Source organism: Sceloporus undulatus, chromosome 1 (assembly GCF_019175285.1).
Source record: "Sceloporus undulatus isolate JIND9_A2432 ecotype Alabama chromosome 1, SceUnd_v1.1, whole genome shotgun sequence".
NCBI classification, from domain to species: Eukaryota; Metazoa; Chordata; class Lepidosauria; order Squamata; family Phrynosomatidae; genus Sceloporus; species Sceloporus undulatus.
The window spans coordinates 117068574-117085412 of NC_056522.1; the positions used below are offsets into that span (position 1 = coordinate 117068574).

Genomic DNA, 16839 nt, shown 5'->3' on the forward strand with positions numbered 1-16839 from the left:
GTGTCTAGTAGCTTGGACCCAGGTGGTTCCTCTTCTTAGAAGTTGGATTAATGTGCAAGTGGATTGAGGTCTCTGAGCCCCACTAGGAGAAAAACAATACCCATGACAGCATGGGCAGAATAAGGATTCATCTCCTCCTTCCCAGTTGTCCTTCCTTTAATTTCAAATGGCACATCTATCTGCCATACCTTTTATAAGAGCTTAGATGCAGCCTAGCTCATATATATGTTTATTGGTTCAATGTCTAGTTTAGTCTGAACAGAGAGACTTTGAAAGCTGCAATGAATTGAAAACCAGTTATCTGTTAAGGGCATCTGTTCAGTAAATTACTTTTTAAAAATTACTTTTTATTGAATTTCAAAAATTAAAAATACATACAAACTTATATTCCATCATCCAAGCCACACAAAATCTTAACACAAAACAATATACTTTCTGTCATCACAAACATTAAAAGAACTTCCTTGCTGGTTATAATCCCTTTCTTATTTGTACCTTTCCTGATTTTCTCTTACAATGATATTCTACAAAGTGTCTATGGTTAAACCTTCATTACAATTATATATTCATCTTAAGCTAATTTATTCTTTTATTATATTTAATATTCCTTGTTCATCTAATATTTTTGTGTACTTTTATATAAGATTGATCTATGTCATTTCAGTATCATGTATCTATTTCCATGATGAGTATATCTATTATCTTCATATCATATATACAGTATATATATTTATTAGAATATTACTTGAATTGTAATTGTTTATTTCTTTACATTGATCTTTTTCTACAACCAAAAAGTTTTCTATACTCTATATTCCATTATCTATAAGTCTTTGAGAAACTAACTTAAGATCTTTTTTACTTTACTTTTTCTGATTTATAATTTTTTTAGATCTGGCTATTTTTCTATCCAATGTTTTATCCTTGGTAACCATTCCTCTTCTATATCTTCTGGTTGTTTTTCTTGTAACAAAGCAGTTAAGATGTCCATATTCATTGCTTCCCTTAATTTCATCAGCCATTCTTCATTTGTTGGTGATACAGTACGCCTGTGTTATACATGGCTTCCAGCATATGCTGGAAGCTGCACCAGAAAAACTCTTGTGCCCCAGAAGAAGTAATGGAGTGTGCTGTGTGCACGAGCCCCATTACTTTTAATGGGGCTTGAACATACGCGTTTTTTCCCTTGCGCTAGGAGGTCTGGAACGGATCCCCATGTAAGGGAAGGCCGCACTATATCAGTCTTTTTCAATATTTGGCATACAACATTCTTGCTGTTGATAGTATAGTCGCTCCCTTTGTTTGAAAGGACTTTAAATCCGTGTCCCTCGCTTACTTGTGAGTGGCAAACGGAGGGACTTAAAATGGGGTGGGGGGGCGCCACTATTCAAGCCAATAGGGCTTGAATATCGGCGACTTTCTATTTTAGCAGGGAAGGTCTGAAAACGGAGGGGTGACTGTATTCTGCATCTTTTTTCCTCTATATTTCCTATTAAATGTGTCATGCTTAATAATATGATTTCTGGCTCTTATGGTATTGTTATATGTAATATTTCTGATATAAGTTTACTTATCCTTTTGCAATAATTATTTGCCTTTTGGCACTTCCACCACATATGGTAAAAGTTACCATAAGGTTCCTGACATTTCCAACATTTATCATTTTTCGTTTTGTACATTGTTTTCAATCTGGATGGAGATAAGTGCCATCAATACATCATTTTCAGGAAATTTTATTTGAAATCCAGATATCTATTCAGTAAATTACAGAGGGTTCCTGGTATCTGCTGAGGTTTAGTTCCAGGAACTCCTGTAGGTATCAAACTCTATGGATGCTAAAGTCTCATTATATACAACTTGTAGCAAAATGGTGGCACTTACATAAAATAGCAAAACCAAGCTTTGGTTTTTGGGGAAAAAATGATAATAAAAATACTTTTAAGCCATGGATATTGAATCTGTGGATATGGAGGGCTAATTGTGCCATCTTTTCTGATTCTTTAGATGCAGTTAAACGGCGAACTCTACCAGCTTGGATTCGCGAGGGCCTAGAAAAAATGGAAAGAGAAAAAACAGAAGAAGCTAGAGAAAGAGAGAATGGAACAGCAGCGTTCTCAGCTATCTAAAAAAGAAAAGAAAGAACATACGGAACCAGGAGAAGAGGATGGGCCTCGGTTACCCCAGAAAAGTAAATTTGTAAGTGGGGATGTTCCTTCCTAAGATTTATATTTTTGAACAACAAATATATATTTAGTTTAATTGTACTGTGTCCTTTAGAAAGTCAATATTAATTTTTCCTGCATTTGTCATAGAGACAACTGAGCTTATTTTTAGTCCACTGAAGGAGAGTGGTAAACCCATGGACCTTCAGATGTTGTTAGAATTCAAACTCTGTTTACCCAAAAGAGGATGATTATGGGACTAGTAGTCACATAGCATCTGGGGGGATTGCGGGTTACCTACTCCTGCTCTGAGAGATACCAGACCTGTGGTGATACGTACAGAGAACGTGTGTCCTCATTTGTGTTTACCAAAATTAATTTATGGAATTTTAAATACAGTCTTACTTTACTTTTTTTTAATAGGATAGTGATGATGAGGATGAAGATTTTGATAATGTAGAAGCTACAAGTAGTGGAAAAGTCAGCAGGAGTCCCTCTCCAGCTCCTCAAGATGAGCAGAGTGAACCAGAAATGACTGAGGAAGAAAAGGAATATCAGATGGTATGGATAGTTTGGTGATCACTTGATAAGCATTGCCTCTATATGCTTGGCTATTTAAATAATTTATTATTTAAATAATAAATCTTAGTTATTAAATAAATATAAATTTTTTTCATGCAGATTTTATAGATTTAATTACATTTCCATATGATTGAAATAGTTAATGGTGTAGCATGTGCTATCTTAAGAAGTATTTCTTCCTTTGTAAGGTGGCTGCCATCTAAAGTTTTATACATAGGTTAGAAAGCTTTTTACTGAACAAGAGATAGCTGTATTAGTTGACTGTAGTGATTTTTGATTAATCAAAGTAATGTAGCTCAAGGCTAGGATCCACTGGGGTTTCTCCATTGGATCCTGCTCCGTCTGTCAGAATCAATGACCACCTCTGCCTCCTGGAGAAACCTGTTCAGCAGTTTGGGAAATCCTTTGGAGCAGGTTTTTGCTGCCATGCAGGCTGCAGCAAGCAGAAGGAACTTCTGTTCTAATTTTTCTTTGGAGCTTGGCCTTATTCCTTGGGACAATTGTTTGCTTGGAATAAATTGTTGTGGTGGAGATGGCTGGCAACCATGCTGGGCTGAGTGAACTTTTTTTTTTATTATACTTCAGTTACAACTGCTTGTAGCTGTTAAAGCAGAAAGGAAACAGCTGCATGTATAGCCTGACGTGGTAGTAATCAGTCTCAACTCCCAATTTTGGAAATTGCTGCTGGCTGGAACGAAACATAAGGATGAGACTGGATTTTTACATTTGGCATAGTATTAGTGAAAAACCTGTGGACTAAGATGGAACGGCATATTATAGATAAAGTGCTCATTTGACAATGGACTGGTTTGTAGGAGAGAAATGTTGGCTATACTTGGGGCAGGTACTTTGGCCATGCCCAAAAGCTTATGTGTGCCCAGTCAACCTCTTCCTTATTCAAGCTCTTGATTTCTGGCTTACATTCCTTGAATACCGAAGAAAAGATAAAGACAAAATATGCTTGTTTCTCATTCATTTACCAAATTTCTTTTCCCTCATATTTTGTTTCACATGACTAAATGCAAAGGTGAATTACTGATTAATGCTTCACATAATGTACAGATATGTGCAATTTAAAATTAATAAGTCAGTGGACATAAAAGCCATTTTATGTCATCGGTTTCATGTAGCCTGTAGTAGATTAAAATAATTGTAAAAGAGCTATTATGCCTTTTAATGTGAAAAGTTACTGTATTGTCTTGTGTAGGTTAGAAAAAAAATTAACCCATGTTTTTGTATTCCCATTTGTTCAGATGTTGCTGACAAAAATGCTGCTGACAGAAATTCTCCTGGATGTTACAAATGAAGAAATTTATTATGTGGCTAAAGATGTTCACCGTAAAGCAATAAAAGGTACACTTAGAGTTTCTAGCAGTTCCATTAAATATCCTTCTGCATGTCTTAGAACATATTCAATTCATAATATCTGCACCTAAAACATTATAAAGTAGAAAGGATGAAAACATTCAGTTATAATCATTAATTACTGTTGTCCTGTGCAGTGTTGTTCTGTGCAGTGCATTGTGAGTTAACTTTCATTTCTTTTACAATTTTATTTTAAACTTTTTAAAACATTATATGTTTATATACCACTTACTGTTATTACTAGCAAATGCAGCTGAGGAAGAACTAAAGCAAGCTTTGAATAACAGACTTGCTTTCTCTGTTAGCCAGTTGTTTGTTTGTTTGTTTTTGAAAAATAGAGAATTTTATTCATATAGTTATGTATAAATTATGTGCTGATTGCAGATGAAATTTATTAACTTTGAAATGTGTAACTATGAAAAGAATGACTTTTAAAAAATCTATCCACTGTTCTCTTAACTGTTTAAATTTCTAAGCTTTCATGGCCAGAACATTATTGGGCTTGCAATGGATGATACGTTTTTAATGGTTTTTTCTCTCCTCCACAAAACAGCAATAGTAGTAGATTTAACAATACCATAGACTCTCATGACTATGAAATCGTGGCTATTTGTGTTAACATGTTGTTCCTGTTGTTGATGTGATACAAAGCTCCTGCAAAACAGCTGGCACAGTCCAGTGCATTGGCTTCCCTCACTGGACTTGGTAAGTATGTTCCTGATTTTCGAGTGGGACTAAGTGGGGGAGATAGTTCTGGCTTGCATTTGTAAATATGTTTTGAAATTAGGCTGAATGTACCCAGTGTGCATTAGGCAAACATCTGATAACATACTTGTGACTTATAAAGAACATTTTCTTCAAATACATTGAAATCTTTTAAGCTATCATTCTTTCTGTTGTAAGTGTAATGTAAGCCTATCTTGTGAGCGAAACTTGAGGTTATTTTGGCCAGATAGCTAAATACCTAAATACAGTAGATCTGAATAAATCTTTCTTCTGTTTTTAATTCATCTTTCTTAGTTTTGGATAATACACTAGATAAAATAACTACAATTTTGTCTTGCCAAAAATCCCACACAACAAATGCACATTTTGAATTCTCATACCTAGCATTTATGTGATAGAGTGGCAAGCTGGATATGAAATTCAGAATTGCATTCTGGAATGTAATAGATCTTTTAAAAATTGTTTGCATGTCAGTGTAACATCGATAATGCAATGTTTAATTATTATGTAATACAAAATAAATAAATATTTTGACCTCTAGTGATGAATTCTTTCACATTAGCATAAATGTACTTGATAAACTAAATATTGAAAGCCTGGAAAAGAAAGTAAAAAATGCTTCTGTACCAGATGTTCAAGAGTACTTTCCACTAGTCTGTTAGTTTTTTCAGATCTGTCTTTTGGGGGAAGAGAAGTCCATACCTATTACATAACTGTACTTTTGGATGTACAGTCTTTTCTGAATATTAGAACACTGATTGGCCTTTGATACTTTTTTTTAAAGCCCTTGGATATTGAAGCTGGCTGAAATCACTATAAAGATGTCTTCAAGGACAGGTTTTAGTCACTGCACTTCTGTCTATATGCTCTCATTGGTGTATACTAAGTATTTGGTACTGGCTCTGTAAAGAGCTTTTTACATATATATTTAGTGGTAATGTAACCATAGTGTTTGCTTGCTGGAAAACACTGCAAGCAGTTCCAGAAGAAGTAAACCCATGTACTGAACAACAGGTCAGATATGTGGTCCTTGAACACTTCACTCAACCAGCATTGGCACTTCCTCCAGAATAAGTGGCTTCTTCAGTGAAGAAGTGAAAGATGGGCAATATGCTCTCCTCTTTGCTCTGCAGAAATATTAAGAACCAGGATTAATCTTTCCTCGTGATAGACTAGGCTTTATGCACGCAGGTGGACTGGGTGGTTATGGATCAGGAGACAGTGACGATGAGAGAAGCGACAGAGGCTCTGAGTCATCTGATACAGATGATGAGGAACTGCGACACAGAATCAGGCAAAAACAAGAAGCATTTTGGAGGAAGGAGAGAGAACAACAACTATTGCTAGAGAAACAGCTCGAAGGTAAGACCAGTGTTTGGTTTAAAACTGATGGAATCAGTGGTGAAACATCTGTTATTGTTGTTTTTTAATTTTAAAAAATCTGTATCCTTTTCATTTGACCATTCTGCTCTCATACTGGTTCACAATATAAATACCTCAGTTGACCTGGAGTGTACAGACAGAATGTGGCTCCATTAAAAATGCCCTAGCAAACTTTTTCCATGGATAGAATAGATAGAGCAATGGTTCTTGGAACATTTTATTCTTATGACCCCCCCCCCCCCCCCCCCCCTTTTCATCTACATGCAGATGTTGTGCCCTCCTGCTTGACATAATATAAGAATACAACGTATATGAATAAAAATATTTTGTTAATTGTTTGTATGTGTATTCACACATTTTAAAAAACATTTTATAAGGAAATAACTTTCCTCCTCCTACTCACCCTCAGGCAGAGGTTCCAAGAACCCTCCTTACCTTTCTCTTCCCCTACAGGGGACAAAAAGTTTGGGAAGTGGAGGAGGAATCAGGACTTTTGTGACCATTGGAGCAACTCCCTCCCCCCCCCGCACCCCAGGGGTGTCTGCCCCAAAGTTTAAGAGCCATTGGGTTAGAACCTTCCATCAAAACACAGATTCAATCAAGAAAAAGGGATATGTGTTAGATTGTGTAACGAGCTGGAAGAACTTGAAGGATCCTACAAACTGGAGATTTTGTGGGGGGAAGAAAATCTAGTTTCTCCAGCCCACAAGATAAAGTCTTTGTCTAATTGAGTAGATATAAAGCATAGAAAGACCTCGGGGAACCACACACACGGGTGCAGAAGCTCCTGGGAAATAAACATTAGAAAGAATCGTCCAATGCAATGTCAGAATGCTGAAGCTGGCTAATACATACCAGCCAATCCCAGTGGCTAAAGAAGTGTATTCTACGTAAGCAAGATAAGTTCAAGGATGTATGCAGAGAACAGCAAAGGAAACCATTGCATTTTCTCTTTTTTGTTCATATAGCTTGCAAAAACAGTTTTTGCAGACTTAATTTCTCATGTTAGTTGAAGTACAAACATATTCTCCATCCTTAAAAGACCGTTACTATGTTATATTATTATGCAGTTGGTAGTAGTATTCTGTTTTTGCCTAAACATATTAAAGGAAACATCTATAACACATTTTTGTGTAGTAAACTGAACTGAACTAAGGTTTCCCCTGCTGCTTCCTATCATATTGTTAGGGAAAATGGTCTTGCTGCTCAGTCTCTGTCTGAGAGCACCCTTCTGCCCTGGAACCCAATGTTCTGGCTTATCTCCCTAAGAGGAAGATTTTTAGTTGATGGAGTTGTGTTAGCCAGATCTGTTTTCTGAAAAGCTGTCTGAAATCTGCAAAAGAGGAGAGAAGGCAGCAGATTCAAGGTGTAATGTTATTTTATAGTTTTCTGCTGCATAAAGTGGCATTCATATGGGAACAAGAAGCTGGAATTTGATTTCTGTTTGGAACATTGACTCCTAAAATTGCACTTCAGCATAGGTTTGAAACATAAAGACATCACCTCCCTAGTGAACGGCAGCTAACCTGTTAGACTGCCAATTGAAGATTCTGGATTAGAGTGCACTAAAATGTATGCTTGCTTAAGTGTTTTTGGTTCTAATTTTGGGCACTTAAGTTCCGATGGGAAAAAAAATTGCAGTGGATCCTTATTATATGCTGGAGTTTGGTTCCAAGATCCCCCGTGGATAACAAAATCCGTGGATGCTCAAGCCCATTAAATATAATGACATAGCAAAATGGTATCGTTTATAAAAATGGAAAATCAAGGTTTGATATTTGAAATTTAACTCTTCTTCGTGTCTCTCTGCAATCATACAAATGGTTTCACTGCACTGCGCAGTGCTGCTCGGACCACTGGAATCACTGGGCAGAGTTAACCTGCAACATATTGAAACTTTTTGCCGGTAACTCGCCCACCCGTTATAAGGCCCCTGCCTTCCCGCTCTTTTCCCAGTTCTTTTTCCTCCGCGCTAGCTGCTTCAGAGGAACTTTCGCTTGCTTGCTTGCTGGAATCACTTTCGCTTTTTGACCTCGGACTGTATCTTGACATTCTTTCTCTCCCGCCCTGTAACTTCGGACCTTCGGACTGTACCTCGTTTTGGATTCTCCCATCGTTTGACCACTTCGGAAATGCCTGCGGTCAAAGAGTGCGACATCTGCAAGGGCAAGGTGCCCTCAGGACCCGCACTCCTCCTGCCTGCTGTCCTGGGCCCGAACCACGACCCCAAGGCCTGCCCGCTCTGCGGATCCCTCTCCTCTCAGGCTCGCAAGAACCGGAGTCCCGGCTCACTTCGGCAATCGCCTGGGGAAGGTGCAGGAGGGAGTTCGCGGTCCTCTTCTGTCCCCTGTTGGCGCCCCCCGCTTCATATCTCGGCAAGTGTCTCCAGCATGGGATCGGGGAAGTCGCCGTCCCAGCGTGGTGTGTGTCCCGGCGGGACCCTTCCACCACCTCCGATGGCCCGTGGCTCCAACGACCGCCCGTGCCACGACAAACCTCAAACACCCCCAAAGTCATCGGGGACTGAGGGTACCGAGCGGCCCCAAACCGAGAAGGGATCGAGGGCCCCGTTCGAAGGAGGCACCGCCGGAGCATCTCACCCGCCTTCATCCTCCAAGGCATCAAGGGATCGCGCCATGCGAACCTAAGGAGCGGTCAGCCGGTGCGGCAAGTCCCCCAGACCTCGCGTCGACAGCGGCGCTGTCCTCCTGGACCCCAACAACCCGTTCTCCCAACGGAGGAATCTCAGCCGGGAAGAAGAGGCACCACGATGAGGCTGGTCGCGATCCTGCCCCAAAAAGCAAAGCCCCCCAGGATCGGCTCACCACCGACCCACCGAGGATAAAGGAGAAAAGCGCTCCCCCCTCCAAACAGCTCGCGCCTCCATTTCGTCAGCTCCCCGCGACCAGGAGCCGACGCCGGAGACCAGGGGCCCAGTACCGGACACACCTCGCCTCCTCCGACCATGGATTCATCCACGGGACGGATGACACCGCGCCTCCTCGTCCCCGGAGCATCGGTCGCCCTCCACCCGGCAACTGACGATGAGGAGGACTTGCCCCGCGGACAAGAGTTCCCGGACCTCTTCTCGACATGCAGTCGCGCCGCTACTACATGTCGGTTCCAGAGGACAGGGCCTTGAGGAGTTCACCAGGCTGAACCCATCCCGTAGGCCGGGCCAACCGTCCAGAGCGGTCCCGACCGTGCGGTCTATGAGAGAGGTCGCCGTCTCTCACCCCGTAGACGCGAGAGTCGCCGTCTCCACCCTGCAGACGCTCCCGGTCTTCAGTCGACTTCGCTCCAACCCGCCCGAGATCCCAGGCAGAGTGACGGATCCTCTCTCCTCCGACCTGGACTCCGAAGACGAGCCGCTGCCACCTTCGGAGGCACCCTCGGACGAGGATGTCCTCTCGGGTTCGGCCTCCCCTCAGAGGATGCACAACCCGGAGCCGTCTTCGCCGTCGGACGACGTCAGGTCCTTTACGGAGCATGTGGCAAGATGGGAGGGCCCTCGCATCGAGCTCGCTCCACGGAGGACGACGCCGAGGACCCACAGTTGAGCGGCGGTGCATGGACGAGTCCCCACTCCGCCGTGCCTGCCTCTCCTTCCCTCTCTCCAGACCACGTTAAGAGGTCCTGGGACTCTCCGGCCGCCCTATCGGCACCCTCCCCAGTGGAGTCCTCTATAGGGTCGCCCCGGCGAGTTGCCCTTGGTTGGCCGAAACACCCCAGGCCGAACTCTGCCATCGTCGAGGGACCAACACAGCTTCGTCCCGAAGCAGGCCACCTCCCCTGTCGACCGGGAGGCGAAGAAGGTGGACGGACTGGCAAAAGGCATACTCGGCATCGGCTCTTGGGGTCAAGGCCGCCAACTACACCGCTTGCATGGGGGCCTACATCCAGACCCCATGGAGCGGACTCCCCCTCGTCCCGGACGTCCCAGACGACATCCAGAGGCAGCTGGTGGAGATCAGGGATGAGGCGCACTCCATCGGAAGCTGGCTAATCACACTTCCAGAAATATGGCGGACTGCTCCGGGAGGGCCATGTCAGCATCCATGGCTCTTCGGCGCCAGCCGGTTGAGGGCCCCAACCTCAACCCGACGGCCAGAGCTGCCATCGAGGACATGCCGCTCGACGGAACGGCCTTTTCCACGCCGAGACCGACGACCCTGAACCGCAAGTCAGGATGAAGGCGGCGGCGAAGAAACACGGCATGTCCTCAGCACCGGCTTCTCCGTTCCGGAAGCGACAGCGCCCGTGGCAGCAGCAAGGTAGTCACAGGGGACCTTCTCCCGGGATCGACAGCCCAGCAGCAGGGCCTCAGAGCAGCGCTTCCCCTCCAGTCTTCCTCCTCCTCTGGCCGTCGCAACTTCCCCCTCGGTACCGCAAGTCCGCCGGCAGGACCCGACCAGGGGAAGAAGAGAGCCTGAAGGGACGCAGCGCGCTTCTCCCCCTCACCCCTCTTTTTTTGGACATTTTGAGGCCCTAGTTAATACCTGGGCCTCTATAACATCGACCATGGGTTCCGACATCGTCCGCAGGGGTTACGCCCTCGAGTTCCAGGAGCTCCCTCCAACTGGAGCCTCAGTCCACTCCCCCTCGGACCATTCTCGACGAAGGCGCACTTTGCTTGCAAAGGGGGCAATCCCCCGTTGCTGCCCGACCAATCTCCTCGGGCCTTTTTCTCCAGGTACTTCACGGTACCAAAAGCGGATGGGGCATCAGGCCTCCTGGACTTGAGACATTGAACTTGTTCCTGGACTACCGTCGCTTTCGAATGGTAACCTTGGCTTCCATTCTATCTCTGCTCCACAGGGCCTGTGGTTCGCGACATCGACCTGAAGGATGCCTACGCCACATCGGGATCCGAGATCCCACCGGAGATTCCTCGCCTTCGCTGTCGGCTCCGACTCGTACCACACAACGTGCTTCTTTCGGCTTGGCCATGGCTCCACGAGTCTTCACGAGTGCATGGCACGGTGGGGGCATACCTTCATCAGAAGGGCTTCATGGTCTTTCCTACCTGGACGACTGGCTGTTTGCAGCCGAATCCCAAGACGAGTGCAGGAGGCAGTCTCATTCGCCTTGCGCCTCCGGGACTCCCTTGGACTGGCGTCAACGGGAAAAATCCCACTTAACGCCGACCAGGCAGGTCAAGTTCATCGGGCCATCCTCGACTCCGAAAACTGCCTAGCCTTCCTCCCTCCGGACCGGTTTCAGGCCCTGACAACATCTCTCAGGCGTGCACTCGCACAGAAGGGTGAGAGCCAGAGACGTCAAGTTGCCTGGGCCACATGGCATCGACGACATTCGCACTCCTTGGGCAAGACTCGTCTTCGACCCCCCAATCCGGGTTCCTCTCCGTCTTTTCTCCGTTGGAGACCCGCCTTCAAGTGGCTCACGGTACCGAGACCGGGGCCGCTTCCTCAGACGGTGGCTAGACAGCTCCAACGTCGCACCGGGATGCCCTTCCATCAGCCCCAGGCACAGCTGACTCTGACAACCGATGCATCCCTGGAGGGATGGGGGCCCACCTGCTCGACCTTGTCGTCAAGACAGGTGCCACACAAGACAAGCGCCTCCACATCAAGCCTTGGAGATGCTCGAGTGGAGAAGGCTTTGAGGGCGTTCGAGTTTGGCTGTCCTCGGGAGAGTGGTCCCCTCAAGAAGGACAAAACCACCGTGATGTACTACATCAACAGCAAGGTGGTACCAGGTCCAGGACCCTGCTCGACTCACGCTCCGCATCTGGGACGGTGCATCCAGAGACGCGTCCTCCTTCAGGCGATCACCTTCCCGGGGAGGAAACGAGCTGGCAGACCTCCCAGAATCTCATCGGTGTGCCACAAGTGGAGGCTCCATCCCGAGACGGTCAGCGACCTCTGATCCGTGGGGAACCCCCCGGATCGCCTTTCGCGACCAGCTGGAACAGCCACTGTCCCAGTTCTGCTCCAGGAAGTGAATGGACGGATCCCTCGGAGACACATTCGTTTTCCTCGGGACGGGGAGCTCCTCTACGCCTTCCCTCCGTTCCCTCCATCATCAGGGGGGTGTCCAAGATGACAACAGACGCTCGCACGCGATCCTGATCACCCCGTGTGGCCGAGACAGCCGTGGTTCGCATCCCTTCCCACCTCTCCAGGAGATGCTTCCTTCGTCTCGACCACTCCGGACTGTTGTCGATCCAGGACGGAGAATTCTCCACCCGGACAGTAGAGCCTGCCGCTGGTGGCCTGGAGGATTCGGCTCTGACTGCCCGGCTGGAGCAGGGAGGACGGTGATCCGGCTGCGAGGAAACCTTCCACCCAGCGCCTTATGCCCTAAAATGGAGGAGATTTTGCCTCTTCCTGGACAAAAGGGCTTGTCTCCTGCTCAGGTGTCCACTCCAGTGGTGCTGGAGTTTTGATGGCACTTTTGGATGGAGTGTCCCTCACATCCATCAATGCTACCTTTCTGCATTTGTGCCAAGTACCAATTCGGGGGGAGGGTTTCTTTCTTCAAGGACCCTTGGTGAAAGGGTTCCTGAGGGGTTGCCAACCTTTACCCTCCTGTGTCGGTACCAACACCGGCTTGGAGTTTGGAGTCGGTACTGTCAGCCCCCAATCCAAGCCTTTTGAACCGATGGCCACAGCGGACTTGAGACGATTGACTTGGAAACCGCTTTCCTTGTAGCCATCACCTCTGCCCGCCGTGCGGGCGAACTCGTGCCTACGAGGGACCAGCCGTCCTGAGGTCCACAAGGGCAGGTGGTCCCCGTACGGACATCACCTTCCTGCGAAGGTTGTGTCTGCCTTCCACATGTGCCAGGACATTGTATTGCCCACTCTGGCATCCAATCCGACGTCGGATGAGGAACGGCGCTGCACTCTCTTGATGTCAGGAGAGCGCTGGCCTTTTACCTGGACAAACTGCGGCCTCCAGTCGGTCCAAGAGCATTTCCAATGCTACTCGGAACCGAAGAAGGGGTTGCCTGTGTCTGCGCAGAGGTGTCCAAATGGGTGGCTGGTACCATCCACCTCTGCTACGAACGGATAGGCAAGCCCTCCCTGGCAGGGTTCGGTCCCATTCCACAAGATCAGTGGCGGCATCCTCGCATTCCTGTCGGGGACCCCTTGGAGGATGTCTGCAAGGCTGTGTCTGGTCCCAACCTCTGACTTTTATTAAGCAATAGAGTTGGACACAAGGGCCATCCGAGACGCAGCTTTCGGGAGGGCTGTGTTGGTTTCAGGTTGCATGGATTGCACTACTGGTGTTTTTGTTTGACAGTTGACACTGTTTAACATTTGTTGAATGTTGTTTTGCACAAATCCTTTGAGATCGGTCTTGCTGACCTCTGTTCCCTTCTCAGGTTTAGCAAAGTTATTGCTATGTGCTGTGCATGGACAAAAAGACTGACTCTTTTATGGTCAAGGTGTTTTATTTGTAATAAATATACCTTTGGTTCACCAAGCTTTGGTCTCAGGACACTCCCTCCGCCGCATACCTTAGCTTGTCAGCTAAACCACATTGTAGGATTCGCAGAGACCACGAAGAAGAAGGACAGGTTGCTTACCTGTACACAGTATTTCTTCGAGTGGTCATCTGCGAATACATACAAATCCCACCCGTCCGTCCCCTCAGTGTCCTGCTCACATTGGTTCTTTCCATCGCCTGCTGGCGGAAATTGCGGAACTGGGGAAAAGATGGAAGGCAGGGCCTTATAACGGGTGGGCGGAGTTACCGCCAAAAAGTTTCTATATGTTGCAGAGTTAACTCTGCCCAGTGATTCCAGTAGGTTCCGAGCAGCACTGCGCAGGCGCAGTGAAACCCATTTGTATGTATTCGCAGATGACCACTCGAAGAAATACTGTTACAGGTAAGCAACCTGTCCTTTTTTTGAACATTTTCAAACCGTGTATGCTTGAATCCATGTATAAAAAATCTGTATAAGAAGGGCCAACTGTACTTGCATTCTTAAATATGATAAACATTGTTAATGTTAGGCTCATTTGTTGATAATTAACAGTTGGTTGAAACATGTGTTATTTTTAAAGTAAACTCAACTGCCTTTCCAGTTAGCTTAGAAAGAACTGTTAGACTGTGTTATCTTGTTGACTGATGTGTAATACACTTACATAAAAATGCTATATCTCTACCAACTCACTTGGTATGATTTTGGTATTTTGTTTTCCCCCCATATATTTGCAGAAGAAAAGCTCCAAAATGAGAAATTTGCAAAAGAGATGAGTGAACTTGCCAGTAAGGAGCAAAACAACAGTTCACCACCAGAGGATGCAAAAGAAGTGGAGGAGGAGGATGTATTTAGTGAAAAGAAAAAATCTCCAAAGGAAATGACACCAGATAATGAAACAAAAAAAGAGGTTAAAGAAAAAGAGAGAACAGGAAGGAGTAGGTCAAAAAGTTCAAGCAGTGGTAGCTCAAGTGCCAATAGCAGAAGCAGCAGCAGTAGCAGTAGCAGCACAGCCTCTAGTTCATCCTACAGTAGTAGCTCTGGTAGCAGTCGTAGCTCTTCACATTCCTCCTCCCCTAAACGGAAAAAGAGACGTAGTCGCAGCAGGTCACCTTCACATAAGGTTAGGCGTAGCAGAAGTAGGAGCTATTCACATAGAAACAGGAGAGAGAGGAGTAGGAGTAGGGGCAAGGTAAGAGAGAGGCGCAGGTCTAGTAGACACAGGAGTGTAGAAAGAGGGGAAAGGAGGCGAAATCGTAGTCCTTCCCATGACCGAAACTGGGAGAGGCGCAGAAGTGATAGTCATTCGAGGGATAGACTTGCTAGTCATTCCACTCGCAGTGGAAGTCGAGATAGACGTAAAAGTGAGGACCAGCATAGAGGTGTAACTGCAAACAGGCACAAACACAGTCATGATAGTAAGGTTCAGGAAAGAAAGAAAGAACGCAGCAGGAGCACAGAAAAAGATAAAAAAAAGAACCGAGAAAGGGAGCGAGACCAAGAGAAACGCAAAGAAAAACAGAGAAGAGAAGAAAAAGACATTAAAGTGGGCAATCATGATGAGAGGTTAAAGAGGAAAAGGGATAGTGAAAGAACTCTCTCTCACAGCAATTCATTATCTTCAAAAATGTTAAGGCATGATTCTAGGCAGGAAAGCAAAAGAAGTTCTACCAAAGATAGCAAAAAGCATTCAGGATCGGAATCTAGCACCAGAAGCAGTTCTGAGTCACCAGGCAGCAGCAAAGAAAAGAAGCCTAAGAAATCAAAGCATAGTCGGTCGCGATCCGTGGAGAAATCTCAAAGGTCTGGTAAGAAGGCAAGCCGCAAACACAAGTCTAAATCACGATCAAGGTAGTATTCTTTTAAGTATCTTGTTTGATTTATATATTTATTTTATGTTTCTAATCATCGTCATACCTGCAACATATAGATATATTTAAAATTACGATAATAATTTCAGATTATTCTCTTTGGTGGGTGGGAGAATGACTTGATAGTATTTTTTCCTTTAAGAAAATGAATATTATTAAGCCTAAAGTATGCATTGATTTAATGGATGTATTGGTCTTTAATTTTCTTTCCTTTCTCTTTATCTTTCAGATCAGTGACACCTCCTCGTCGTAAACGCTGAGGAATAATATGGCACTAGTCATACGATTTAAAAATTCCATGAGTTTTGAAGGGCTTGTCTCATTATAGAGGCTCATTATAGAGGCTACTATTGTGGCTGTGTAGGTGAAAACTGAACCCCTTTTTAAAAAAATCTGTAAATAGCTGTATTTTTTGGAAATCTGCTCGGAGTTAAGTACGTGCTAGGATTTCTTTGTATTTACATTTTTTCAGAACAGTAGTGCTTACTAAGACTATAAAATATGCCATTCTCTTTCAGCTGTAATGTTCTAAAATTGCTATTGAATGTACTGTGGTGTCAATAAAGTTCTTTAGTTCGTTTTTGTTTAAATTCTTGTATTTTAATTTATTTTAAGACTACAGTATATTTATAAAGCACCCTTTTTTGTAAAATACTTACTACTGTAGTGTGTTTTTAACATTTGGTTTCTACCTTGGATAAGTCAAGGTCAGTCACTGGGTAAAAATTGAGGGTTGTTTTTTTTTTAAACCCTCATAAATCATCCTCATACTGTAATGTGAATGAAATGTTGATAATTCTGATTATAACACATGACAAAACTAGTGAGGCACAAATAGCAGTGAAGTACAAGTAACCATAAATGTATGACATCAGTTAGTAGATTTGGAATTCTGTTCTTCAATATAGATTGAATATCCCTTATCTAAAAATCTGAAATGCTACAGTATCCAAAACTTGTTTCATGGGTGCCTGAGATAGTGACACTATTTCTTTCTGATGTCTCAGTGTACACAAACTTTATTTCATGCATTAAATTATTAAAAATATTATATAAAATTATCTTCAGGCTATCTGTATTATAAGGTGTATATGAAACATAAATGAATTTTGTTTAGACTTGGATTCCATGTCCAACCTCTCCCTCCCTCTCCCCCCCCCTCTATATATGCATATATTCCAAAATCTAAAACACTTCTAGTCGCAAGCATTTTGATAAGGGATACTCAACCTGTAGATACTTTAGCATCCAAAAGCACAACATGGATGGTTTGTATAGTTAAGGTGGGATCTGTGTT

General features: G+C 44.5%; 1 protein-coding gene across 1 annotated transcript in view; it reads left to right on the forward strand.

Moving 5' to 3' along the window:
- The window catches only part of PNISR (PNN interacting serine and arginine rich protein), a 36559-nt gene extending 20427 nt beyond the window's left edge, over positions 1–16132 (forward strand). Inside the window, 8 exon segments of the mRNA XM_042463064.1 lie at positions 1996–2069; positions 2071–2196; positions 2586–2723; positions 3998–4097; positions 4761–4814; positions 6027–6197; positions 14409–15522; positions 15772–16132. Coding sequence (XP_042318998.1) covers positions 1996–2069; positions 2071–2196; positions 2586–2723; positions 3998–4097; positions 4761–4814; positions 6027–6197; positions 14409–15522; positions 15772–15802 — 1808 coding nt within the window. The 3' untranslated portion in view covers positions 15803–16132.
- Positions 16133–16839: the final 707 nt, after the last annotated feature.